Raw genomic sequence first — 27,626 nt, 5'->3', positions numbered from 1 at the left:
AAACTGGCTCAGGGAAAAATCTGGTTGGATTACCGCTTTTAAAATGAAAAAAAAAAAAAAAAAAAAAAAAAAAAAAAAAAAAAAAAAACTCTCACCCTAAAAAAAAAAATGATGTTTTCGGTTTCCGTTCCTTTCTTTTCCTCTTTCTCTCTTCTACCTTTTTAAGAAAATTGTATGCAACAACGTGGCAAGCCTGTATTTAAGGAAAAGTTCGTTGAACTTAGTGAAACTATTTTCAAGGTTATATTAAAAACGTAACAAAGAATGAATCACTACACCTATTCAAGAGAAACATACTAACTATCTCTTTATTATTATTTTTTTTTTTGTTCTTTTTGGATAGGGCGAAACCACTTTCACCAATGATCCTACGACTTTTTGGGATACTTACTTTTTATTACCTATCAACACGAAATGTATATTTGAATTTATCGAAACAACTTCAGAAGAGTCATTACTAGGACGACGTAATAACATCAATAGCATCTTTTCTGCTTGTTTGGAAAGGATGACAGCTTCCGATATTACAACAGCAGTAGAACAAACACGTCAAATCAACGCCATCATCTTGCTTACTTGTCTTGTTCGAGCTCTCTTCAAGAAAAAACGTCTTTCACAATTCAACATTATTGATCTACTTACTGGTCTTGACAAGGCGGATGCTTCTTTGGGAAAACTTATTTCTGCTCTTGATACTTTACTTCATCAACAAGTCACCAAGTCTTATAGTCTCTCTTTAGCTATCACCTTATCTGCTGGCAATGACAATGTGAATCAAAACAGTTTCAACGGGTATGTACTTATTGATAATTTTTTTCTAGGAAGAAATGGAATGGAATAGAACCAACTATTAACATAACATCTTTTCTTAGATATTTTATGCATCATGATCTATCAACAACATTATTCTCGGTAAGTTATGATAAAAAAAAAGGGGAAATTGATCAAAAGTAAGTTTACTAATACTTCTCTTTATTATGCCAATCTATATATATCAGGTGATTGCAGATGACTTGTCCTCTGACGTTGAAGTTCGCAATGCAACTATGTTATTGGCTATGTTATCCAACTACAACAAGTATGAAACCCGAAATCCATATCTTCATGTATTATCTCAATACAAGCAAGAAAGTGTCTTGGAAGTAAGTTAAGAAAAAAAGAAGAAAAAAGGAAACGTACTCATGATCGTTTGCTTCATTCTTACTATGCATACTTTCTTATTAGAAATTGGCTACGATATATACCGACATCTTGAATGACATGACACGGTAAGTTACAGAGGAAAAAATTGATCATGGTTTAGACTATAGGAAAGAAACAAGTATTGACAATGATCTTTATATATATATATGTGTAGAAAATATCAGCTTCTTAAGGATGAAGACGAATCCATCACAAAAAGCGTGGTGACCTATATGTCTAGTTGGTTCCCTGGATCTTCGAAAACTCCCTTTATTGACATCGACAATGCCCATACCTTGATAGATTTGTAAGTGAAATGTCAAAAAAAAAAAAAGAAAAATTAAGGTTATTAACTTGGAACTGACATTGATTTGTATCCTTTCATATTGATAATCAATAACATCATAATAGCCCTCCAGCAGATTCAGCCATGCTTCTTTTACTTTATGACTTGGTGAATACGAATCCCCGTTTTATATCAATGATAACACGATCTATCACCAAGAGCAACAACAATACCAGTGGCAATACTACGGCAGCAATACAACCATTCTCCAAGTTGTTAGTAAGCTTACTGACCTTTGCTTCTTACCTTTTCCAACACAACAGAAATGATCGATCATTTGTGTATACCAAGTTGGTGATGCTGATCTTATTGCGATTCTGCGAAGAAACACGATTATTGACTGCCATGGTGGGTCAGGAAACGGAACAGATGGTTCGATTATGTCGTCAGGTAAAAACTCAAAAAGTTGTTTGCATATGGTTTGATAAGAGTGTACTGACTACACATATTTTTTTCTTTTTTTATGAAAATGACAATATTAGCGACCTCCCCCACTACCAAAAGTCAAGAAACCAAGATTTTTATTATGTGCTATCATAGATGATCTCGTTTTGTTCCTCAAACATAACATGCGAAAGAAATTGGATATGGCGACTTATAAGTATGATGATGACGATGGTGAATTTTACTCATTAAAATTGACTGTATTCTCTCTATTTCCCTTTTTTTTTTTTTTTTGTGTATATAGGTTATCATTATCGGTCATGCATAGAATACTCTCTTTCTTGTACAAACGTCGTATTCGTCTGGGTAATAAACCAAATGATGGAATAAAAAGTAAAAGAAAACGATATACTTAATCTGAACCATCTTTATTTTTTTTTTTTTCAATGTAGATTACCATTGGACGGAGCTTTGGTGTACGCTCACAACCGTATTACATTTTACATCAGTACATTTAGATCAACTTAAACTTAAATCTCAAGAATTTAATCCCTTTTTGGCATCGGTACCAAAAAAAAAAAAAAAAAAAAAAAAAAAAAAAAAAAAAAAGATTGAATTTTATTCTTTACTTACTTTTTTTTTTTTCTTCTCAGCTACTTACTGTGTTTAATATGTGTGTAACTCATGGTGAAGTATTTTTACATGATACCAAAAGTTTCGATTCTCTATTCTATGAGATTATCCGGTCCTCTGATGATTTTATGGCATTATCTCATTATGGTAAAGAAAGAAAGAAAAAGAGGAATAAAGATGATTTTGGATTTTATTTGTTTTATTCTTTTTATAGTAACTGAAAGCAGCATAGCCGGAAAAAAAGGACAAACAGCAATGACAACATCATCCAGCGACCGCTCTCCTCCATTGTCTTCCAATAACTTTGCTAACATCCGGACTATCTGTAATCACTTCAAACCTGCATTAGAAGAAGGGCAAGTTGCTCAACAAATCAAGTACCCCAGTCCTGATCAAGTGATGGCTTTAATTCAAGAACACTTTGCGACATTGACATTAGCTCCCATGGATAAATTAGAACAGTTTTCTCCTTACACTGAAATACCAAATGAAATGGGTTACTTTAGATATTTACTTCGTATGGTTGTGGGTGATTATTTAACCTGGACGATGACTCCCTTTTTATGAATAAAATTCAATTTTTGTTCTTATTATTAGTATTACTACTATTGATATGGATTCCTTTTTTTTTTTTTTTTTTTTTTGAACAAGTTCCAATGGAAATTTCATGTTTATTTCTATTTTATATTTCATAACACTATGTACAGATAAAAAACAATGGGTACAACACTAAAAAAAGGAATATACAAAAAAAAAATGTTGAAAATAAATATACTACAACTATATTCTAGGATGAGAAAGAATGTAAGAGAACTTGATGATAAGATTTGGCATTGGCTCGGGTGAATCTTGCTGTTCGGCGCATGTCAGCCAGATCACTGTCGCTGGGTTGTACATGATCATCCATAGGGTCCAAACTGCTACTGGTTCCGTGATTGGTTTTTTCCACATTCATCGCCACTACTGATGCTTTCCAAGTTTGAAGTACTTGTTGCAAGATCTTATCATCCAATTCATTGATTTGTTGATCTGTCACTTGGCATACTGGATCCTTCTCCGGTGTCCTGTAATAAGATCGAGTGGCGGTTTCTTCTTGGAGTTTGCCTTTCTTGTTATCCACAACACGACTAATCAAAAAAAGAAAAAAAATATGAGTCCAATGCCAACGCAACAAAGAAAGATATATAATATATATTACCCTGATAATCCTCGTTTTTGTTGAGCTAATGTATTCACAGTGGATTCTACTGTCGAGTAAGTCAATAGTCGGTAAACATACACATGATTCTTTTGACCAAAACGATATAACCGAGCAATACTTTGTTCATCATGCGAAGGATTCCAATCACTATCCATAAGAATTACCCGGTTGGCCCCAGTAATATTAACACCTATACCACCAGCCTAAAAAGTATACGTTATTGTGAGAAGACATGAAAGAAAATCAAGGAATATATGTAGATCACAATATATATCTTACCCTTGCTGATAAAAGCATAATTTCACAAGCTGGATCATCGTTGAATTTGTCAATAATGGGTTGTCGTTGCTATTTTTTGAGGAAATAAACCCATATCAATAATTGTAACTTTTTATTAACCCTAATCTCTTTTTTATTCACTTACCTTGATGCGTCCATCGATTTTAGAGATATTGAATTCTTCCTTCTCTAATATCTCTTCAAGGAAATCTGAGTCATTTCACCCAAAAAAAAAAAAAAAAAGATAAATATAATATTTTTATAATTGATACATTCATTTTTTTTTTTTTTTTTTTTTTTACCTAAGCATACCAAACTATGAGATACAATGACCAGTTTTTCCTTTTTTGATCGACAAAGTTTGCTAATGGCCAAGACGAGTTGAACCTTATGAGAGTTATCCAAATGTTTCACATCTATAATATACGTCATGAATAAGGCATTATTCTTTTCTTTTCTTCTTTTTTCTGTCATTACCTTCTTCAGTAAATCCATATTTCTGCCAATCGCGGGGTAACATTTTCGCATACTTTCTAACTGCACCATATTCATCTTGATCAACCGGCTCCAGATCATCCCCATCATCATTGATATTACCCACAGCTTTATGCCTTGATATCATATTACAATTTGTCAACATCTATAGTCAAATAATGAATACGTTGGTTCTCTTTTTTTTTTCTTTGTCTTACTCTTGTGTATATAGCTGGATGATTGCAAATGGCCCTAAATAACATGAGTTGAGTCATGATTGTTCGAATCAACTTTGGATATTCCAAAAAAGTCATATAAGTGGAGTATTGCATAGGAGTAAGTCGACATTGAATATAGTATTCAGTTTTTCCAGGAAGTTCTTGTGCAAGGATGGAGATATCTTTCCTATAATATATATAGAACCATTGTCAGTTCCTTTCCCATTATTATTATTATTATTATTATTATTTACCTATGAATAATATCTGATGTCATAAGTTGAAGTTCCAAAAGTTTGAATTTGGCCAAGCGTCGTACATTAAGAGTAGAGTCAGCATAAACTGATTCGATAGGTTTTTGATAAATAGCCTTGAACACAGTGACTTCACCAAGTAATCCAGGAAATGCAAAGTTCAACATACAATAGTACTCATTCAAATTGTTTTGAAGAGGATAACCAGTCAAGCATAGTCTTCGAAGGGTTTGAATCTTGCTCACACATTGACTAATAGAGGCAGCAGGATTTTTGATACGATGGGCTTCATCCAGGATCACTAAAGAAGGTTTGTATAACATCACTCCATAATCATCCATTCGCGATGAAGTAGTAAGCAATATTCGGAATTGATCATAATTCATTAGCATAATCCCACCATCATTGTACCACCGTCTGACAAAGTCCACACGCCTATCCTCATTGACATTGAAAATATCTTTATATATAAAAAAAAAATCAATAATAGGTACTAATAAATCTTTTTTGATATTTTTACCAGCAAAGTTAAAAATATGTGATAGATTTGATGATTGAGTAGGGGGTATCCATAGATCAAATTCATTCATCCAGTTTGAAAGAGTAATCAAGGGTGCCAGGATCAATATTCGTTTATGCTACTCATGGGAATATAATGTTTATAAGTTAGTGACTTTGTAATATCATTATTTCTTTTTTTCTTACTATGAGATCATTTGGTATATTTAGATTCTTTTTTTCAATTTCTTGAAATAAGGTTGTAACCAATACTACCACTTGTAATGTTTTTCCTAATAATTAAACCTAGTCAGTATGTCTGTCATTCATCACTTTCTCTTTTTTTTTTTTTTGCTTACCTAATCCCATACAATGAGCTAACACACATCCATTGTTCTCTTCTATCAGCTGTTTCCACATGAATTGGATGCCTTCGACCTAGATAGAGAAAATAACAGTCAACCTTTTATCAATTTGTCATTATCATCCACCCAATTACCTGATGTGGCTTGAGTATTTTAACAAAGTGAGGATCAATATAGATAGGATCTTCATTGTGAGATAGAGCGTTGATAGGAATGGTTGGTAATTCATCATTGGTATTTGATTGGATATCATGTCTTGCTGCATTGATGTGATCATCAGATGTTGAAGATTCTGGTGAGTTTGTGGTTGATACGGTACTATGTTGACTAGCTAAGTCAGAGGCTGCATCCATAAATAAAATACTGTCATCACTATCATTAATATCCAAATACATATAGCCATCATTATCCTCCGTCGTATCCATTTTCTCTGATGTTGTTGATTTTGGTGATACTAAGGATATAATGTCGATAGCTGTAGTCGTTTCCTCTTTGCTGCTGTTTACTTTTTCCATCTTTCTACTACTATTGACTTGGCCCTGTTTTCCTATAGCCAAGGTAGCCCTATCATCATCATGACTGTCAGAGGTATTATCGTCATGGTTGTTGTTGTTGTTGTTGTTGTTGTCGGTCACAGTTGTATGAGTAAAATCAGTTTCCATGGAGGTATCCTTATCATGCACTCTGATATCATTCCCGTTTTTATTTTCATCTTGACTTGGTAGCTTATTTGGTGTTGAGGTTGGGGCTGGTATAGGCGATGTTGGAGTTTTTGTTGTTTTGATTGTTTTTGAAGTTGACATTCCAGTAGATTGAGATATTGACGATACTTGAGAATAAAGTTGATTGTCCGTTGATGTTGTAGTGTTGATATCCGATGCCGATAGTGAAGGTAACAAAGAGACTTTATTTGTCAATGTGGAAGTATTGTAATCATTAATAGTAGTTGGTACATCAAGAACAACAGGAGATCTGTCTTGCTTAGAAACTTGTTGTTGTACATTGGTTGATGACTTGGTATAGTTTTCGAATAAAGAACTATTTGAATTGGATGACGTTTGATCGGATTGTAAGATCGAAGGATAAGGAACGGCAATAGTATCGGTGGTGGGAAATATAGAGGGCCATGGAATAGATGAATTTTGATTGACGTCTTTGGTGAAATATTCAAGAGGTAAAACAGGTTTTTCGTTGGTTTGTGTTCTTGAACGAAAAATAAGACGAGTACGTTTTCTTTGTGGTTCCTTTTGTTCATGATCAAGTTTTTTTGCATCTTCCAAAGCTTGCTCCATTTTTTATAACAATAGAAAGTGAGAACACAAAATAGTGCATAAGTTTTCACAAAATAAAAATAAAAATAAAATAAAAACAAGAGTCTAAACTTTAAACTCAGAATTGAAAATTGTTAGAGTGAAAAAAAGAAAGGAAATGCCAAATTTGGTTGTTACGCAAAGGCAGTACTTTATTTCTTGACTGTACACAAAAAAAAAAAAACTTCTTTTTCTTTCCTTTTTTTTTTTTTTTTCTCAACACAATGAAATATAAGTTTACTTTTATTCTTCTTTTATTGATAGTAACATTAGTATTAGGTCAACATACAACTAGTCCAAAGTTCTCTGTAATTCCTCAACCTACATCTAGTGGAGTTGTATGTATTCAAATGGTATGTCCTTCTGCTTCTGCTTCTTTACAACCTACTTGTCCTTCTGATTGTCCTTCAAATTGTAAGATAATTCCTGACCAATGTTGTCCTCAAATATCTGTAGCTGTATGTGACCATAGTGCTACTTCTACTACTACTACTACTACTACTATTCCTACAAGTGGGTCGTCATCATTAGCTACTATTACATCTTCAAGTACTCAAGGTCCTACTTCTACTTCTTCAACTCCTACTAATAATCCAAATGATGGAATCACTTTACAACCACTTTTATATTATAGTATAGCCATGATAGTTATCCTTCTTAGTATGTTATTTTAGTTTTGGGATTTCTTTTTTTTTTTTTTTATGACTTCAATCAATCAAAAAAAAAAAAAAAAATAAATAATTTTTTTTTTTCCAAGCTCCTTTCTATTGTATTTCGGAGACCATCCAGACGAAAGAGATACTTTAAACTTATCTATCAATTTCCTTTTTAGTTTTTTTCTCTGTTAAGTTCATCGATTTTTGGTCTCCGTTCGGCAGTGCATGGTTTTCTGACATTTTTTTTTTCCTTCTTTTCTTTTTTATTCTTCATTTATTTTTATTCTTCTCCATTTATTTCTTTATTCTTCACCGTTTTTATTCACATTGTGTAATGGCTGATCCTTTTGAACATTTGACCAAGAAAGAGAAGATTCTCAAGCTAATCCACGACAAATTCACTCGTCTCAATCAAGAGCAAGAACAAGTAGAAGAACATCAACAAAAGGTGTAGCTGGTACTAGTAAGTAGATTCTTTTTTTTTTTTTTTTTTTTTTTTTTTTTTGCAATCCATAGACGAAAAAGGTGCTGACGTCTCTAATTCCTTTTTTGTTAGTGATCTGTTCGAAATGTGGTAGCCGAGGTCATGCTGATACCCTTTCCTCTCATTGTCCAATGCGCAAAAAACGGTCGGTTTCAAAAGGAGCCAATAATATTCGAATATAACTGCTAACACTCTTGTTTTCCTTTTTTTAGCTTCCACTCCAAGAACAAACAAGCGACGTCTCACTGAAAAAGAAAAAGGAACACAACAAACGGCAGAAAAAAGAAGGCCAATCAGATTTGAAGAGAAAACAGTCTAATCCTGATTCCATGAAATGCAACAAATGTCTATAGGCGAACGATTTCACTGGTCCTGAAGATGTTGCAGAACATGCAAACTCGCGTTCCAAAGTCTGTTCCTTTCACCAACCAACAATGGACGAATATCATTAAATTTTGAAGACATATGTATTGTTTATTTGGAAACTCGAATACAGTCTATTGATCAAGATGATGCAAATGTAAGGGAAGCCAAATTGGGAAAGTGTATGCATTTGTTATTCACAACCTTTTCTTTTTTTTTTTTTTTTTTTTTTTTTTTTTGGTTGATCGTATCATAGATTTTTGAAAAAAGAAAGAAGTGAAATTATTAGCTCTGCATGTGGACGACCTTATCGCTGGAGCAACCTCTCCCCATTGGCTATATAGTATGATCAAGACGGATTATGTGGAACTGATCATCAATAGACTTGTAAACGAAGAAGATTTTGGTCCTCGAAAAATCTGGTATCAAAGGTGAACGAATACATTCAGGTCTGGTATCGAATCTTACGACGTTTGGAACAAGAAAATGAAAGAGTGATCACCACTGCAAATCATAATGTTGCAAGCACTATCAGTAGAAAATGGTTAATCAAGGAACTCGACAAAAATCTAGGGCGGCGACTGTAGACAAAAATCAACAACGACCTCTTTGATTACTTGCACAACGACTTCCACAAGAACTTCCACAACAACCTCCACAACAACAAGAGGAACATCGAAGTAGATATCAAAAAGCAGCATTCGACTATGATGATAACAAGATCCCAGTTTTTAGTTATTGGAAATGGAGGAAACAATCCGACGATGCGTGGCCGTCCAACTGGTATGGTAACTGTTGCAAGAAAGGCATTCAAGAAGGCACAAAAAGACTACAAGCTCTTGTATATTGAAATCGAGGGATCTTTTACGTCCAAAGTGTGCTCAAAATTATTTTACCCCGACTATCAATCAAAAGCAAGTAGACAACAATATCACTCTTCTTGCTGTACAAGTCTGTACCGGTTGTAGTACAACATGGAATCGTGATGTGAATGCCTGTCGAAACATTTATTATTTGGTAAGACTAGAAATGACTGGACAAAACAGACCTATGGTGTTTCATTTTGATCGCAGCAACCAACAACAACAACAACAACAACAACAATAACAACAATAACAACAATAACAACAATAACAACAATAACAACAATAACAACAATAACAACAATAACAACAATAACAACAATAACAACAATAACAACAAGAAGAAGAAGAACTCCTGGTGGTCAGTCTCTCTTTTTTTTTTCTGTTTTGTACTCTTCTCTCTTCTCCGGATCAAAAAAGTTCAAATATTTACTCTCCCTTTTCACTAGGATATATCATTCATTCTTCACTATCACACAAAAGGTCACTGGTGTTTTGTATTCATCTGATTTTTTTATATCTTTTTTAGTTTTTGTCCCAATTCAAAGTGAAAAAATTGTATATTAAAGTTAATTTTTTTTTTTTTTGTACGCCTCGCCTCCTTTTCTTTCTTTATTCTTTTTTTTTTTATTTTATTTATTCATGATTATATATCCTTTTCAACCATGTCTCTTTGTATGTCTGTTGTTTCTAACTTCCATATGTTATGCGTTTCAAACACCTTATATGACTGATAAGAAACGATTACATCTACGGTAAACACCTTTTTTAAATTTCATCGTTGTATCGATTAAATTGATCTATTCACGCTCTTTTTTGTCTGAATCACTTTTTAGAGATAAAACCAAAGTAAGTAAACCTAAATCAAATGAAATCTTAACATTTAATTGACGATCCATCTTTTTTTTTAATAGGAAATGTTTTTTCATGGTTGGAACAATTATATGCAACATGCTTTTCCAGAAGATGAAGTAAGTAATATTCATATATTTATCAAAAATAACTAAATACTATATTTATAGCTCAAACCACTATCTTGCAAAGGTTTAGGGAGCAATAAATACTCGTAAGCCCTCAATATATATTATTAACTTGTAAAATATATTAACCTTAATAACTTGTTTTTTTTTTTTTTAATAGATATGATAGTTCCAATGATGTTTTGGGTGATTACTCATTGACCTTGGTAGATGTTTTGGATACTCTTGCTGTAAGTACTCATATATATATTTATGTATTAGTGTCTCCAAATTGACTTTTTATTTCCTTCTATATATTTGCATACATAATATAGATTATTGGAACTCAAGAACAATTTGAGCAAGCTGTATATCAAGTTTTAAATGAAGTATCTTTTGATAAAAACAACAAAGTACAAGTTTTTGAATTAAATATAAGGGCTTTAGGTGGATTGGTAAATATCTCAAAAAAAAGAAATTGAGATAAGATGAAATCATACTAATCATAATATTTATTACTTGATTAGTTATCAGCTCATATATTAGCTTCAGATCCTTCTTTTGGACATCAAATTGAACATTACGATGGTGGGTTACTACGACTTGCAGAAGATTTGGCTCAACGATTTCTACCTGCCTTCAAACATTCAAAATCGGGCATTCCCTTCCCAAGGGTAAGTTTGTTATTTTATTTATTTGTTTATTTATTTATCTATTTTTTTTTTTTGACTATCATATAAGGTCAATCTTCGTCATGGTGTTCCGAAAACAGAAACAGTTGAAACGTGTACTGCTGGTGCGGGTAGTCTGATATTGGAATTTGGTGTTCTTAGTCGTTTGACAGGTGATCCTCAATATGAAGTAAGTAACAATCCCAGGAATTTAAATTACTTATTATTTATTATCGTTATTTTGCAGGAAGTGGCCAAAAAAGCATTACAAGCAATTTGGGAACGAAGATCAGAACTTGATTTAGTTGGCAACGTCATCAATATTCAAACTGGACAATGGATACATACAGCATCTTCAACAGGAGCAGGCATCGATTCTTTTTTTGAATATCTATTGAAAGCTTATATCTTATTTGGTGAAGAAGATTATTTGGATATGTTTGAAACCTCCTATGAGGCCATTATGCAACACATCGTGGACAGATCTGGTTACTTGTATCGCAATGTGCATATGGATTCAGGGATGTTAATGGCTACTTGGATCGATAGTCTTAGTGCATTTATGCCAGGGGTACAAGTATTATATGGAGATTTGGAATCAGCCATTAAGGGTCACTTGGTATTTTATAATATTTGGCAACAATACCATGCACTCCCTGAACGATTCGACTTTTTCCAGCAGAAAGCAGATATACACAGTTATCCATTACGACCTGAATTTGTAGAATCGACTTATTATTTATACCAAGCAACTAAAGATCCATTCTATCTCCAGGTGGGTGAAATGATCATGGAAGATTTGAACAACCGAACTCGATTACCTTGTGGATTTGCAAGCATTAGCGATCTTCGTACTGGACAACTAGATGACCGGATGGAAAGTTTCATGTTATCCGAGACTTTGAAATACCTTTATCTTTTATTTGATGTTGGTAAGAAATTGAAGGATGATAAAAATAAATAGGGTTAACTTTAAATATATATATTGTTTATTAGACAACTCTATCAACCGTATGGATTCTAATTTTGTTTTTACAACTGGTAAGTTAAAAAAATAAAAATAAAAACTTTTTTTTCAGTTTTCTTCGATTTACTTAACTTTTAATATCTATATTTATGTTAGAGGGTCATTTTCTTCCATTGGCAGGCCAATATTTGAAACATTCTATAATTTATCGATCGTCATCATCATCAACAACAACGCCACTCAAACTTAGCAACCATTGTCGAAAATATAAACCATCCGCATTTTCAACATCAACAGCAGGAAAATCTACACATCAACAACGAAATGGATCAGTCATCGAGAGATCATCAACTTTTGATATGACATCTATACCATATTTACCCCTTTCCGATTATGCTGCCAAACTAACTGGAAATCGACTGAATACCACAACGATTTCATCATCACCTCGTTTATTATACCGTGAAGGTTATTGTACTTCGCCTTTATCCAATTCAAGATCGTTTGAACTATCTTTTGGTCAAGATCACCGACTAGCCTATCGTCAAGCATCTCCCAAGTTGATTGATATCATGGGTGGTCTGATATCCAAGTCTCTTTCTGGTTTGAAGATTGAACTTACAAAGCTTCCCCGGAGTCTAGAAGGTGGATACATCATTACTGGAGGTTAGTAAAAAAAAAAAAAAAAAACCCTTCTACCTTTAGAAAACTATATAGAAATACAATTTGTTACATCCCCCCCCCCAATTCCTCCATATCTAGAATAGATTTCCCTTTCAGTTGTATTCTTTTTTGATTCAAATCCTTTTTTTTTTTTATAAACTGTATAATTTACTAATATCGTTTTCACTTTTTCTTTATATTTTATATATTATATGTTGATTGATACCTTATTTTTTGATTGTTTTATTTATTTTCAAATTATTATCGAATTCTATCTTCATCATCATGGATCATTTCTTCAGTACAGCCCGATAGAAGGTAAGTCAATGATAACAAAGAAAGAAAAAAGAAAAATATAAGAAACTCATTTTTATATATATATATATCTTGATAGATTAGAAAAGTCTGATATATTTGTTGTACCTTTAGACGCAATACAGCCATATTTACGACCAGCTCATCTTGAAATCCAAGAGGGATCCTCTTTACCAAAATCATGGATGACTTATTTAGATCATTCACCAGTTCATATCAGTATTGTCCAACATCTAGTATCTCGTACGTCTTCCGTCTCTCCTTTACTTTCTTCTGCAGTGGCTGGTGTCAAAGTACATGGGCGTTTTGTCCATAATTGGCTTGTATTTAGATCTATCAATAATAATCATAGACAATAGTTTGGTTTAAATAAAAATATAGAATTAGATTTTATTATTATTATATGTTATCAATAAATCAATCATCTATATCTATTTGGGAAAGGTATGACATGACAAAAAGGAAAAGTCAATGAAAGATCTATGGATAAAATGGTATATTCAAAAAAGAAAAAAGAAAAATCTAGCTTGGTTAAATCTATATAGATAAAAAAAAAATGAGATAGAATTCAAATCATGGTAGGTGTGGAGGATGTCCTTTTTTGGCGATACATCCAAAGTAGTAATTGCGCAGTAAGTTCATCTGTTCGACTGGGAGAAGTACTTCGTTTGGCGGATAAAGGTGGCGTTGATTGTAACAAATGAGTTTTGGTTGACTTGAAACAAATGGGTGATTTTCGTATATTATTACCATTTTTCATTGGGTAATAACGATGACGTTGTTTTGGTTTGGTATATTGTAAAACAAAAGACTCGATCGTGCACAAATCCATATGTTCATAACCGTGTCGACATTTGAAACTGGCCAAGTCTAACCTAATCTTTAATCGTTCTGCGATCTACATAGTAATATATAACATCTATTAAAAATAAGATTCTTTTATACTCTATTACTTACTTGTCCACATTGAAGAGTGTTGGTGGTAGAAATTAGAGTCATTTGAAGAATATATTTTTTAAAAAAAAAAAAAAATACTAAAATGAATTTATTCAGATAATAGAGAAGAAGAAAAAAAAAAAAAAGAAAAAAGAAGAAGGAAAAAAAAAAAGGAGGTGATTTCAAGAGAACAACAGGCGAAGCAGACGAAAAATCAACTCAGATAATTTCCATTTTTGGACGATATGTACCCGTCATGCTGCAGATTATTTGTCCAAAATCAACCGATTTCTTTATAAAAGATTACCACCGATTACAACTTTACCCTGCATAATGAATGTTTCGAAAAAAAAAGTCAATCATTCTATTTGATTAGTTATCATAATAAAGAAAATGTTTCATACATATCATATTGTATCAACTTGATGTTTTTATCTTAAAAAAAAAAAAAAGATCATCATATCATTAAGTTATTACTGTACAATGGTTATTTTTATAACAATAATCCTCATGATCACTACCACCCGAACTGTCTACTTAATATCATATTATTATTATTATTACTACATAAATATTATTGGCATAAGCGGACTTGATATTTTATGCAGGATAACGGATAAAATGTTTTCCGTTGCTCTTCTTTTTTGTCACCCTCTTTTTTTTTTTTTTCTTTTCTTCTTTTTGTTTGTTTAATGAAACGTATACACCGATGACGGAAGAAAAGAAATATAGTTATACAAGTTTTATCAACATGCACCACAAGCTCGTTTTGAGGAAAAAATTATCATGTTAAAATGATTTACTGGTCTCACCTCGTTTACACACAACACAATACAACATATTATTTCGCGTCTTTAGTCTTTCTCTACTTTTTTATTTTTATTTTTTGATAAACTGCTTCTCATTGTTTAATTACAATAGTTGTTACATTTCTATCAACTTTTAATGGTAAAATAATAGTTATAAAAAAAATCACATGTAGTCTAACCACTCTTCTTCTTCTTTATCATAGACGATTTTTGCACGACAAAAAGCGGTTTATCAACGAGGTAACAATGAATCAGACTCTTACGATAGATATACTTCTTTAGCCATTGAACAATCGTGGAAACGAGTACTGGCTATTGCTAGAAATCAATTGGACGATATTCATACGACTTTACCTTATCAAAACGACCACTCTATGTCTCAACAGGAATACTCACCCATATATGGAAATAGCAGTAATCACAATACAACACATGCTCAACATAGGATATTATCACAGCAACTTGGAAATCCAAATAATACTGAACAGCAATATGAATTATATGATCGAGAAAGACTTATGGTACAAGCTCTAGATACTTTATTCTCTGCAACATGTGAAGGTAAGGAAAAAAAAAACAATGACTTGAATAATCAAAACATTAATGTAGCTTATTTTACGACTTATAGGTGCAGGTTACATTATCTTTTTGACAAACATGGTACAATTATTAGATCCTGAATGTCCAGTCTCTATGGCATTTCTATCTCATGTTATTGATCGTGCAACTCTACCAAGTAAAGATACTATGAGATGTATTTCACCAGCCATCCTCGCCAAACTCAACATCAAATGTAGCAATCAAAGTGACAGTAAATCAATCATCTATTATCAAGATGGGAACGAAGGTCGTGGCAAATGGAGTACTCGAATGGCTCAATATGTTGTTCCATCAGCGATGATTCGAAAACATCAACACTATTTGAATGGTCCTATGGTCGTGGATGCCAAAATGAAACGAAACGCACTGGTGATTTGGGCTATTCTAGCAGAAAAGTTTGCCGGTAATATGGTACATCTTTTCTGGACTCCTGATGTGGCAAGAACATTATTTCATTATTTAGGAGATACAAATGAAGATTGGACAGTACGTGTATCAGCACTTTTGACTTTGGAAAAATTTGCTTTAACTGGTAAAAAAAAAAAAAAAAAAAAAAAAAAATCATAGTAAGGAATATATGAAAGTACTGACTCTTTTTTTTTTTTTTTTCTTGGAATTTGTAGGAGAAATCAAAACTCATATTTTGCATCACCCACTAGATATACAAAGTACATTACAAAAGGCGATCCATGACAGTCATCATTATGAACAAGATATCAAGAAAGACAACGATATTCTTTTGTTAACACCTACATCTTCATCATCATCATTAACAACAATCAAAACACAAGATAGGATGTCGACGACAGAACCTCATTCTATGTGTATCTCTGGATTATTCAATACTTTCCGGAAACATCATGAACGACCTTGTATGCATTGGATGTCAGCCTGCGTGAGGAAAATATCCAAGCGAACGGCACAGAATAATATTGTGTCACAGCAAGAAAACTCTCATTCTATTTACAGCAGCATTGGTATACAACAGCAGGACGAAATAGATGAGTGCGGTCATCATCATGATGACGAACAAAATGATTCTATATCATGTTTCGCCTTGACTGAACAAGATGAAGAAGAAATCAAGTCTCGCCGCATATCCTCTGTATCATCCAAGGTAGGAGACAATTATGATCATATATATGACAAACCATGGGCAAGAAGTAGGACTTTTACACCAGACAAATTGATGAAACGAATGGAACTAGCTCACTGTGCTGAATGGTCTCTACGGAATATCTTTAGTAAGCATTCCAAAAAAAAAAAAGATATCTTCAAATAAATTCTAATTCATGTTACTTTCTTCTTCTAAACTACATAGATTCTTTTTCGAACAAGGTATATATATGTTTGGAAAGTATATAAAAAGAAAAAGTATGTACTGATACCATTTCTATTTATTCTTTAGAATGAAGCGATTTGGGATTTGACAGGATTGAATGTCATTATGAATCCATTGGATGCAACACAACATTGGAAACTCGGTAGCAATGGTTTGGAAGTATGATATAAAAAAAGAAAAAATTAAAAAGTAAAAAGAAAAACCTAGTAAGTAATATTATTTCTTTTTTTTTCTTAGTTACGAAATGATCGACTTCATTTTGAATCCATTCGTGCCACAGTAGGGGTCAAAAAAGGCAGATGGTATTATGAAGTATTGCTTGTCACGGAAGGCATCATGCAAATTGGTTGGTGTACTAAGCGATGTCGTTTTGTTGCTGAAGAAGGTTATGGCGTTGGTGATGATCAGGTATATATATATATACAAAAGGAACTAAGAGGCTAACCCATTGATTTTTTTTTTTTTAGCATGGATTTGCGTTTGATACTTATAGATCTGCAGTGTGGGTAAGTAAATGATCTGACAATATATATATATATATATATTATATAAATCCACATCTCTCTTTTTTTTTTTTTTTTTTTTTTTTGGATGAATATTGTTTAGGCCAATGGATCAGCGGTGTATCCTCAACAATGCAGTTCACAATTCCGATGTCGTAGTGGTGATGTGCTGGGTAGTTATTTGGATTTGGAACAAGGGATTTGCTCCTTTTTTGTGAATGGAAAGGACCTGGGAATGACAGTAGCGTTTGAACATGGCAACGGCAACAACATGGAGGATTTGTTTCCGGGGTTCAGTTTGACGACACATCAACATATCATTGTCAACTTTGGAGATCAACCATGGACATGTGTACCACAAGTCTTGTTATCTCATAGTCAAGGATGGAAGGGTATCAATCAAGCTGGGACACTGACAGATGCGTATTGTCAACAAGTACAAAAATGGCTGACAAATATCAATCATACTTATCAAAAACCGACCAATGATGATTCAATGGAAGAAGTCGATTGGGATGGTCCGTTATGTACCATGTGTTTTACCGAACCAAAGGATACTGCTTTGATACCATGTGGTCATGGCGGATGGGGTGCTCATTGTGCAAAATTGTTAGAATCATGGTAAATAAAAAAAAATAAAATAGATGTCATGCATTTAATTCATTTTTTTTTTTTTTTTTTGATAGTCCATTGTGTCGAATGAAAATAGAAGGGTTCTCCAATATTGTAAAATAATATATAGAATAAATCATTTTCTATTTGTTTGAATAAAGCATATTTTGTATAAATATTGTTTATTGTTCGCCCAAAGTATCAAAAAAAACCCGTAAAAGAAGATAAATAACAAAAAAAAGGAAGAATCCAAAGGAAATAATAATCAAGTAAATTAGTAAAATAATAAAAAGAATAAAATAATAATAACTGCCATGGATTCAATGTTGATCTGTTGTCGATGATGAGGTAGAATTAGCTTTGCCATTTGTACTACCACCCAATTTAAACATACGGCCAAGAGAAGATCGAAGAGAATAATTACTGCTTGAGGATTTTGGTTTCAATATACGTTTATACGAATCCTATTTTACAAGAAAAACGTTATTCATCCCAACAATGAAGTTTTTTTTTTTTTTCAACTTACCAAAAACATGATTTGAGGTTTATTAAAAGCGCCGCGCCTTTTCGATCTTATATATTCAATAGCATCCAAAGGTTTCATTCCCATTTCAATCAAAGCAATGGCCACTAAGACTGGAGCACGACCTAAACCTGCGACACAATGGACAGCAATCATGGGAGATTGTTGTTGTTTATCATCATCCACTTGTATTCCTCTGATCTTTTCCACAAGTTGTAACCATTCTTGAATCACCTGTGCCGGAGGAAGTCCACCATCTTTAAAAGGTAAATCCAATACTTGAATCCCTTGATCCAATAATCGTTGAGCTTGATAGGTAGGTTGACAGCATCGTACTACCGTATGTACACATAAATGTTTGAATTCATCCAAATAAAATCCAAGTGTGCTCTCCGTTGGACAATCCAGAATAAGATATCGTAATTGTGTATGTGGACATTCTATCACTGTCAGCATCCTTCCTAAAGGTGATTCATATCTAGTCACTGTAGGTGAGAAACGTTTATCGGCAATGTTGACCATGTCTAATATTAAAAAATCAAGTCAATGTATGGATATAAATATAGACAAAAGAGTGAGGCTGTATTGAAAGAAGGAGGAGAAGAAGAATATAAACAGATGGAATAAGAAGAAAGAATAACAATAATAATAAAAAAAAGGAAAAAAAAAAAAAGATGGAAAGAATGTGTGTATGTGTGTGTGTGAAAAATGAAGAAAAGGATATAACAACTGTATGAATGTAAATCAATCAAAGAATTATGGAAGTGATAGTACGACACAAGGGAATGGGCCAGCGTTAGTGTCGAAGAGTTGAGTAATAATAAGATTTAGATGGAAAGCCATAAAAAGAAGGAATAGCAAAGAGAAAAGAAAAAAAAAAAAAAAAAAGAAAGAAAAAAAAAAAAGCGGAAAGAAAAAAAAAAAAAAAAAAACAAAAAAGTCATTGATCCATACAGTTCTTCTTTATTTCAAATACCGCTACCATAAAAACTTAGTAGGCACTATACTACCATGTTGTTGATATGATGGAAAATCGTCATCATAATCATCATCATTACTATCATCATCATTACCCACTTGTTCCTCTCGACATTCATCAAAAATAGATACCATATAATTCAAGACATGTTCCCATTCTTTAGATCTTTGCATTGTTTCAGCCAATACATACATACGACACTCAAATTCAGGATGATCAAGAATACTACGTCGATACGCTGAATCAAGAGTCTCTTCGGAGAATTGTAAAATCAATCCCCCTGTTCCAATTGGTTGTTCTTCTTGTTCTTCTATATCATTATGATAAGCTTCCAATAAAGTATGTAAAGGAATCACATAGATCGGCGGTCGTGTCTTTTAAATACAAATAAAAATGAGATTCCTTATGAATATATATATATATAATTTTTTTTTTTTTTTACCTCTCTGAAATCAAAATCATATAATTCAAGCTGAACACCTCTTACTACTGCCCAAAATCTTTCCAATCTCTACAAAAAAAAAAAAAAAAAGGGTTTTAATGCTACTGTTTCAATCTCCGGATAATTATCATTGGCTTACCGGTGTAAATGTTCCTCTTACTTGTACAGTTAAATAATCTTCAAGTAATAAAGAATTATTGACCATAGTTTGAGATCGATGACTGACATAAATACCACATACTACTAATACTTGATAACTTTGACCAGTAGTTGGATCCGTAATCATATGTCTTTGCACATGTTTTTGTGCAGGGGACATACGAATTTGGAAAACATGGCTGCCTACAAAATTATCTTGTTGTTGATGATGATGATGATGATGTGATCTTGAATAAAATAAAGTTGGTTTATGTTGGGAATAAATACTTAATGTTGCAGTACAAGCTTCAGAAACATCACTATATATACATATTAACATAAAAAGAATCAGTAAAAAAAAAAAAAAAAAGGGATGATGTGCTTTACAATAAAAAGGTTTCATCCAAATTGGCTTGGACACTATGTTTGCCACATCTTTCACTGTTGGCATAACCACTCATGCATGTTTCCTCTTTGATTTTCACTCCGCAACGGAACACTCTTACTTTTTTTAAAAAAAAATAATAGTAGAAAGATGAAAAACGATAGACAATCATTTTTTCTTTTTTTAAATATGAATTACCTTTAGATGAATCTTGACTTGTTATTTGAAGCACTATATGTCATAATATATTGAATCAATCATATGATGGATGATTTTTATAATGATGATGTTTACCTCTTAAATAGAAAGTAGCTTTTGGTTTCATTTCAAATGGTTCAGTAGGCGATGTTACTGGTGAACTGTCTCGATAAAAAAAAAAAAATAGAATTATTAGTAAAGACTGAATGTTGTATGATGATTGAACGGTACGGTGTTTTCTTTTTTTTTTTTTTTTTTTTTTTTTTTTTTTTTTTTTACAATGGTCGATGAGGCTTGCGGAGGACAATAGATGTTGGACAATTGGCCAAAGGATTTTGTAAGCCTTGTTGAGATTCTGCAAGGGAAGGTTGTTTAATCCATTGCCATTTTTCATCGGGCAATTGTTCCAAAATATGATGTGGGCCATTATAATGTACGATCGGTTCCATTTTCTTGATCATGTTGGTGGATATTGATTTTGGAGGTGTACGTTTCTTTAAAGACATGAAGGAAAATGTTGAAATAGATTTAGGTAAAAAAAAACGCGAATCTGTCTCTTTCAATTCTTCATAGACATTGGTATCAATTTTACTAGGAGCAATTCTTTTGGATGTTCGTATATGGCCTGCTTGGGAGAGATGACGAAATGATTTATTCACAACGTTTCTGATGGATAGGGAAGAAATGGATGATTTGATCGATGGATTAGTAGTAGTATGGGATAGTTGTTGAAGCATACGAAACCGTTGTGACGGTGGTGGTGGTGGACTAGGTAACAAAGGATTTCGAACTATTGGATAATCCGACATCCTTTTTTTTTTTTTTTTTTTTCTATACCAAGAGAAGGAAAGAAAGAAAAAGAAAAAAAAAAGTCAGATGAAAAGGGGTATAATGTACAAGGGAATGAAAAAGTTTAAGTAATTTGTATAATGGATCATTTAAAGACTAGAAAAAAAAAAAACACCCGATGATCATCAGGAACGATCGGCGATATATTATTATTTTGACTTTATAACCAAATGAATAGTAAAGTAGCTATGCAATTAACTAATCATCATCTTAGTGGCAAAACAAACTTTCATCAAGTGATTTTTGATATAATATCATCATCAATACATGATGGATGGATGAATGGTAACTGAAAGTATATTAACTTGAGCTACATTATATGTGATGAAAGAATCTACTAAACTACCCAGCATGAATATTATCCCCATTCTCTTGCTAGTCACCATAGTAAACGTCTTCCATTTTATGTAAAATAGCACTTCGTACAAAAAAAAAAAATAATCATATCCTTCATTATCATCGTCATCGTCTTCATCATTGATCCACAATTCAGTATAAACATACTTGTCAAACCTGCATATCATTGCATTAAATCCTTTGGGCATGATCTTACTTGATTAGAAGATGATCGAGACAAAAAAAAAAAAAAAGGAATGTCAATTTGGTATTCTTTATTAATGGATGGATGTATTGTATAAACAAATGAATAAAACATATAAGGCGAAGAATGAGTGTAACTAACAAGATAGAGATAGAGAAGTCAAAGCACAGTATTGAAGTTAAAAAGAGAGGGAGAGAGAGAGAGAGATAATACGTTGAATGAGAATAAATATATATATACAAGAATATAATGATAAATAAATAAAACAAAAAAGGAAAAGGGAAAGGTTACTATTCCTGAGTAGCATAGTTGTAAATATCCCTAAGAATTGGCCGATTGTCTATATCTATTTTGCTACGTGAGAAAATTTTTGGTGAACGTTTCTTTGTCTGTTGTTCCTTGTTGAGAGATGGTGGGTGATCCAGCGGTATCTTGGTTGGCAATTGAGATTTATGAAATAAATGTGCATCCTTTTTCATTGAATAGACCTATATTGATAATATAAAAAAAAAAGATCATCAAGTGTACTAAATTGCTTCTCCCTTGTCTTACCCAGTCATGACTTTGAAGTAAATCTAGACAATCTTTGAATATACTTGAATGTTGTAGCGTGGATAATGAACCAAAAAGTATCAGTTTGCGTTTGGCCCGAGTAAATGCAACATTGAGTCGTTTCCAATCCTTCAGTAGATCACCAGTCTAAAAAAAATAAAAAAAAAAAAAATAAAAATAAAAATAAAAAAAATAAAAAAAAAAGTAAGTATAACGAATACTAAGAGAATTCTCTTTATTTTGACTGTACCATGCCATTCCTGTTGTTTCTAACCAATGATATCAAAACACAATCTTTATCACGTCCTTGATATTTATCGATAGTTGCTATTTCAAGATCAGGTCGATGTCCACCAAATTCTTGAGTAATCAGTCGTAGTTGGGTCCTGTAGACTGACACCAAAGCAATCTGTTCTTCTTTAATTCCACATCGTATTAAAGCTTCCGTTGTCTATCAGATTAGTCGAAGGTGTTTATGAGTATCATCTATTTTATTTCCCGCAGTCATGTACTTACCTGATATACAAGAGTTGCTTCTGCATGATTTTGAAGCATCTTGCCATTGTTGCGACTTTCTGTAGCCGGTATAGGATCGGTGTTGACAAAAATAACTTTTCGACTGATACACATTAAATAAGAAAAAAAATAACAATACAAATAAAAATAAAAATAGATTAGTAAACACTGTTAGTCCGGTATTGTCATCGATATACCTAGGATCCAATATATCTTTAAGCCAGCATTCATCCAACATATGACATGGCGAATCATTGTCATGCAAAGAGTTGATTCCTTGAGTGAAATGAGGGTAATTCATGCTACTGTTACCCACCAGTTCGTTTCCACATTTCAGTTTGTCGTCGTAAAAGAGACGATTGGATATCATCATAATGTCCTTATTCATTCGATATTGGTATTCCAAAAAGACAATGGCCTCAGGGTGATCTCTGGCAAGCATACTAAATAATGATTCTGATAATCCACCATCAAGAGCATCCTTGTCCTTCACCTATGTAACAAAAAAAAAAAAAAAAGACAGTTTTCTTTTATATGTTCTTCTTTCCTTTTTTTTTTTGTATTCACTTACGATAGGTGGTAATTGATATTGATCGCCCACAAGTACAAACTTATCTGCATATTGCAAGGGTCCAACACAGACTGGTAGTGTGATCTGCGATGCTTCATCCACAACACAATAATCGAATCGACGTCGGCGGAATAAAATACTAAAAAAAAAAAAAAAAAAAAAGAGATACAAGTTACATTAAAACCATTTTTCAGATAATATATCCAACACACTTACTGATTGGTACCATAACAAGTAGCTCCAACTATCTGTTTCGAATCATAGAATTCAGTCATTGCAGCAACTGTGGTAAGTTCTGGAAAGGATTGAGGCATATAGTTCCGAATCCTAGGCATCACCTAATAGGACGGATAAAAAAGAAAAAAGAAGAAAGAGTTTCAAAGTCCATTCTGAAGTATATTTTGTAAAATAAATTTACCTTTTCAGGATTCCCCAGTCGTAAGACATCTACTCCTTGGTCCACCAATTTCATCAATATATTGTCCAGAGCACTGTGAGTATAAGCCGTCAGTAAAATAGACTTGCCTTGACGTATCAAACATTTGATGATTTCAGCTGTTGTTGTCGTTTTTCCGGTACCAGGCATCCCAAGAATTAAGGCATAATCAGCACCTATGTATAAATAAACCAAAAAAAAAAGAGGATATATGGATTATTAGTTGCTCATCCTTATCCACTCTGTTCCATATACCATTGATATTTTTAACTTACATGTCATCACTTTTTTGACAGCATTCTGTTGATCAATATTTAAATGATTGAGATCAGTAATATAAGACAATAGCGTGGCATCTTCCAACAATGAAAAGCTGGGACTCGCAGAATCAATAATCAACCGTCGTAGTTTGCTGCGAGTGTCATCTAATGCCGAAGAATTGGAATCTTTTGTCATCAAGGTCACTAGATTGGATTTCATCAATGCAAATCCAACAGCTGCTTCGTCCTTATCTAATCGATATCTGATATTCTGATATTGTTGCTTTTTGTTCATTGTTGCTTCCCGTTTGATGAAAACCTGTCGGTTGTCTTGATCAAAATCCACATCTTTTCGTGGTGAATGTCGTAAAGGTGCTGTCAAACTGATGCTAATAGTCTTGACATTCAAGTGCGTCACCATTCCTGTTCCCAAAAGTAAGTCGCCTTCCATAGAAGAAATCACAATGTTATCACCCACCATGATGCCAGTACTCAAAAGAGGTATGCAGTCAGTATCATTTTGATCCCTTTCAAACGTATACAGGTCGTCGAATATATCGTTGTTTTGAGTGGTCACAATCATCATGTTCTTGAGACATCTAATTTTTTTTTTTTTAAAAAAAAAAGAAGAAGAAAAAAATTAAATAACTGCACGTACCATAAATTATATTTAAAATCAACTTACTTGCCAGATAATTCTCGTTCTTTTGCTGAATCATTCCAAATATCTTTTCTGAGATAGTCCAAGTCCTGTTCCTCCAAAGAAATTAACTGAATCCACTGTCGATAAAATATGGCCGCCTTGTCATTGATGTGGTCGGTATGATCATTGAACCATTGTCCTAGTCCACTTGTCATTGCTGATCCACTCTCAACTGTCTTGTGGTAGAGCGTACAGGCATCATTCATTGTACAATATTGACAAGAATGAAAGTTCTTGATCATAGGTGGTAATGCTGTTGCTTGTCGCTGGTATGCTGCTGACAGTTCATTTCTTGCGATAATCAAAGATCTTATTTCAGATTGACTTGCGGGTACCATATAAAGACTGTTGGTTTTGGAATAATATAGCACACCGACATTGACATCAAAATCTAGATGTCAAAAAAAAAAAAAAGGATGATGATTGTTAGTATATCTGTATATATATCTAAACTTTCTTTTTTTATCTATATATTTACCATAACGATCACCTAACAATAATGTATATAAAATAGTTTGAGCACGATGACTAATGAGCCTACTTGCCCTTCCAGTTTTGAGTTCAAAAGGTAAGGTCAGCACCTTGTTGTTGGGAGCCAAGATCATTTCCACAGTAGCATCAATCATCCCTTTCAAACCATAAATAGGACTCCATATGTGTTCTTCAATATCCAGAATATCACGGATCGCCAAAGATGAACATTCCGTATCAGATGGTCCAATATCCCTCTTGATAGTAGCAGCAGGTATAGGGTATTGCCTAACATAGATAGATCCGAATGTTTGTATACTTGTAATGTGGGGTGTCAAAAGTTCATATGTGGTTGTTTCATCTTGTCCAATTACATATAAAGGATCCAAGGTCGATTTTATAATAGTTTTCATGGCATTTTGGATGGCCGTCGTCGTAAAATCTTTCTGTTTCAAACAATATTGGAGAGTTTCATGTATGATAGCACCGTGGATCAATGGTTCGCTAACTTCAGAGATACTTTTGGAAGTCATTTGAAGTACTGATTTCCGTAGACAAAAAAAACTTTCGGCCACAGCTGTACAGGAGATCAGATGATCTGGATGATGAATAAGGTAGTTTTGTTCATTATCGATAATCCAATTATTCTTCGTATGACCATTTCGATTGGTGAAAACAATATTGATAGCGTCACCTAAATAAAGATTGGATGATTAGAAGCTTTTTCTTTTTTCCATGAAGAGGGTCAAACTTTTACCTTCAGCCACCCGTATATGAAGCCAATCTTGCCTCAAATATGCTTTGGTAACTTGTTCATGTTCTTCACCCACAAGAAGTAATTCCTATATTAGAAGCAATTATATCAATTATGAAAAGTTAGTACCAGAATATAAGATAATCAATCTATTATTATTATTATTATTTAACTATTCATACCCTTTCCAATCGTTGAGAATCATCGACCATGTATCCTTTCAAACGGGTAGCAACAATGATAAACCGTTGATATCTTGATCTAGAGTTATTTCTTTGACCAGTTGCTGTATCCTAGAATCAAATCAAAAAAGAAAAATGTGTAGATTATGAATAGATTGCACACAGTGATATCAGTGTAAATCATGTCCTACTTTAATATTTGAGCATGAATCAGAGGTTTCGAATTTGGTTTCAAGCGTAGCATCCAGGCCTTCTCGATTGATTGTAGGTAGTCCACTTCCAGAAGGAACGGATATATCGCGACCCATTCCAAGTTGTTCTTCAAGGTCCTCAATCGGAATATCGTCTCCAAACATGTCGTCATCATCGTCATAATTGAAGTTTTCCTTATTGATACTACTAGCGTCGTGTTGTTTTTGTTGAAGCTGCTGCTGCTGCTGCTGTTGTTGTTGTTGCGGTAAGTGTCCAATCATGATGTTTGCTTCATTTTGTACGTGATCCATCGCTATTGGTGCTGGTGGTTGCTTCTGGGACACATTGAGTACTTCATCCAAAAGAGCTGATGGGATATCATCACCAAACATAGAAGAGTCGTTTGATTGTAGAGAGGCATCGGCGCAATGGTTGTTATTGTTAGTAGAAGTCGATGCACAAGTTGCAGTTGTCTTGACAAAAGATCGAGCTGGAATGCAGTCAGAAAGTTGGTGTGTAAAATCAGGATCCCGTTGAACTTCCTCGTTGTGTAGTCGTTGTAAAAACTTTTGCTGCAGTTGTTGAGGATGAATCTGATAACCAGACCAATCATTTGATTCTAATCTATATGTACAAAGTAAAATAATAAGCGATCAGTAACCAGAAAGAAATAAAATATCCTTTCATAACAATAAATAATTGTATTCTATTACCCATTATTAGATTGTTGTTGCCGTGATAATAACGGAGTCCTACCTTTTATAGGTGATTGTGATGTTGTAATACCTAAGAAAAATATAGTTGAACAGAAGAGTTAGTGACGATCTATAAACGTTATGTACTTGCCTTCTCTTTGACAACGGCGTTTGACAGAGGCAACAGTAGGGGAGCGATCAAAATTGGACAATGATTCTAAATTCAAAGGCCTTGTCTCCTTTGGTGTTGAGGACATGAGATCATAAAAGCAACGTTAGTGCATATAAAAATAGAAAGAAGAGTGGAAAATATAAAAAAAAAAAAAAAAAAAAAGAAAAGAAAAAGAAAAGA

General features: G+C 33.2%; 8 protein-coding genes across 8 annotated transcripts; 4 read left to right on the top strand and 4 right to left on the bottom strand.

Moving 5' to 3' along the window:
- Nucleotides 1–139: 139 nt before the first annotated feature.
- BX664DRAFT_334428 (uncharacterized protein) lies at nucleotides 140–3,144 on the top strand. The gene is made up of 12 exons (XM_051545709.1): nucleotides 140–240; nucleotides 344–792; nucleotides 873–912; nucleotides 999–1,142; nucleotides 1,225–1,268; nucleotides 1,358–1,489; nucleotides 1,594–1,918; nucleotides 2,011–2,129; nucleotides 2,217–2,278; nucleotides 2,365–2,477; nucleotides 2,566–2,692; nucleotides 2,760–3,144. Exons 1-12 carry the CDS (start codon nucleotides 175–177, stop codon nucleotides 3,110–3,112), a joined length of 1,974 nt encoding a protein of 657 aa, XP_051400841.1. The 5' UTR covers nucleotides 140–174; the 3' UTR covers nucleotides 3,113–3,144.
- A 161-nt stretch (nucleotides 3,145–3,305) lies between these two features.
- BX664DRAFT_146641 (P-loop containing nucleoside triphosphate hydrolase protein) lies at nucleotides 3,306–5,643 on the bottom strand. Its single transcript, XM_051539878.1, has 9 exons — nucleotides 5,492–5,643; nucleotides 4,972–5,431; nucleotides 4,718–4,904; nucleotides 4,503–4,665; nucleotides 4,328–4,441; nucleotides 4,171–4,235; nucleotides 4,026–4,094; nucleotides 3,744–3,949; nucleotides 3,306–3,672 (listed from the first exon to the last, which is right to left on the bottom strand). Exons 1-9 carry the CDS (start codon nucleotides 5,559–5,561, stop codon nucleotides 3,333–3,335), a joined length of 1,674 nt encoding a protein of 557 aa, XP_051400840.1. The 5' UTR covers nucleotides 5,562–5,643; the 3' UTR covers nucleotides 3,306–3,332.
- A 1,703-nt stretch (nucleotides 5,644–7,346) lies between these two features.
- On the top strand, nucleotides 7,347–10,061 carry BX664DRAFT_359473 (uncharacterized protein; the record flags this gene model as incomplete). Its single annotated transcript, XM_051548090.1, has 10 exons — nucleotides 7,347–7,777; nucleotides 8,165–8,263; nucleotides 8,357–8,433; nucleotides 8,497–8,629; nucleotides 8,746–8,804; nucleotides 9,031–9,181; nucleotides 9,286–9,430; nucleotides 9,505–9,644; nucleotides 9,721–9,871; nucleotides 10,040–10,061. The coding sequence occupies exons 1-10, from the start codon at nucleotides 7,369–7,371 to the stop codon at nucleotides 10,059–10,061; spliced, it is 1,386 nt and encodes a 461-aa protein (XP_051400839.1). The 5' UTR covers nucleotides 7,347–7,368.
- A 363-nt stretch (nucleotides 10,062–10,424) lies between these two features.
- BX664DRAFT_334424 (glycosyl hydrolase family 47-domain-containing protein) lies at nucleotides 10,425–12,963 on the top strand (the record flags this gene model as incomplete). Its single annotated transcript, XM_051545708.1, has 9 exons — nucleotides 10,425–10,481; nucleotides 10,533–10,576; nucleotides 10,651–10,720; nucleotides 10,805–10,924; nucleotides 10,997–11,143; nucleotides 11,211–11,330; nucleotides 11,388–12,072; nucleotides 12,137–12,181; nucleotides 12,264–12,963. The coding sequence occupies 9 exons, from the start codon at nucleotides 10,428–10,430 to the stop codon at nucleotides 12,776–12,778; spliced, it is 1,800 nt and encodes a 599-aa protein (XP_051400838.1). The 3' UTR covers nucleotides 12,779–12,963.
- A 2,364-nt stretch (nucleotides 12,964–15,327) lies between these two features.
- Nucleotides 15,328–17,540, top strand: BX664DRAFT_242195 (concanavalin A-like lectin/glucanase domain-containing protein; the record flags this gene model as incomplete). The annotated part of the gene is made up of 7 exons (XM_051540234.1): nucleotides 15,328–15,391; nucleotides 15,459–15,996; nucleotides 16,100–16,302; nucleotides 16,846–16,931; nucleotides 17,010–17,180; nucleotides 17,240–17,278; nucleotides 17,379–17,540. Coding segments are annotated over 7 exons (1,263 nt in total), but the record flags the coding sequence as incomplete, so codon positions are not given.
- Nucleotides 17,541–18,050: 510 nt separating this feature from the next.
- Nucleotides 18,051–19,292, bottom strand: BX664DRAFT_334400 (protein-tyrosine phosphatase-like protein). Its single transcript, XM_051545707.1, has 2 exons — nucleotides 18,414–19,292; nucleotides 18,051–18,351 (listed from the first exon to the last, which is right to left on the bottom strand). Exons 1-2 carry the CDS (start codon nucleotides 18,930–18,932, stop codon nucleotides 18,208–18,210), a joined length of 663 nt encoding a protein of 220 aa, XP_051400836.1. The 5' UTR covers nucleotides 18,933–19,292; the 3' UTR covers nucleotides 18,051–18,207.
- A 96-nt stretch (nucleotides 19,293–19,388) lies between these two features.
- Nucleotides 19,389–21,001, bottom strand: BX664DRAFT_262766 (uncharacterized protein; the record flags this gene model as incomplete). Its single annotated transcript, XM_051540736.1, has 6 exons — nucleotides 19,389–19,763; nucleotides 19,832–19,900; nucleotides 19,971–20,289; nucleotides 20,357–20,453; nucleotides 20,649–20,713; nucleotides 20,832–21,001. The coding sequence occupies 6 exons, from the start codon at nucleotides 20,999–21,001 to the stop codon at nucleotides 19,389–19,391; spliced, it is 1,095 nt and encodes a 364-aa protein (XP_051400835.1).
- Nucleotides 21,002–24,424: 3,423 nt separating this feature from the next.
- Nucleotides 24,425–27,138, bottom strand: BX664DRAFT_146389 (DNA replication factor Dna2-domain-containing protein). The gene is made up of 6 exons (XM_051539877.1): nucleotides 26,579–27,138; nucleotides 26,388–26,498; nucleotides 26,209–26,293; nucleotides 25,459–26,145; nucleotides 24,967–25,371; nucleotides 24,425–24,876 (listed from the first exon to the last, which is right to left on the bottom strand). The coding sequence occupies exons 1-6, from the start codon at nucleotides 26,969–26,971 to the stop codon at nucleotides 24,860–24,862; spliced, it is 1,698 nt and encodes a 565-aa protein (XP_051400834.1). The 5' UTR covers nucleotides 26,972–27,138; the 3' UTR covers nucleotides 24,425–24,859.
- Nucleotides 27,139–27,626: the final 488 nt, after the last annotated feature.

The sequence above is a fragment of the Halteromyces radiatus genome (assembly GCF_025201355.1).
Source record: "Halteromyces radiatus strain CBS 162.75 chromosome Unknown BX664scaffold_4, whole genome shotgun sequence".
Lineage (NCBI taxonomy): Eukaryota > Fungi > Mucoromycota > Mucoromycetes > Mucorales > Cunninghamellaceae > Halteromyces > Halteromyces radiatus.
Note: the sequence above shows the minus strand (reverse complement) of the source record. Positions and strands in the feature narration are given on the sequence as shown.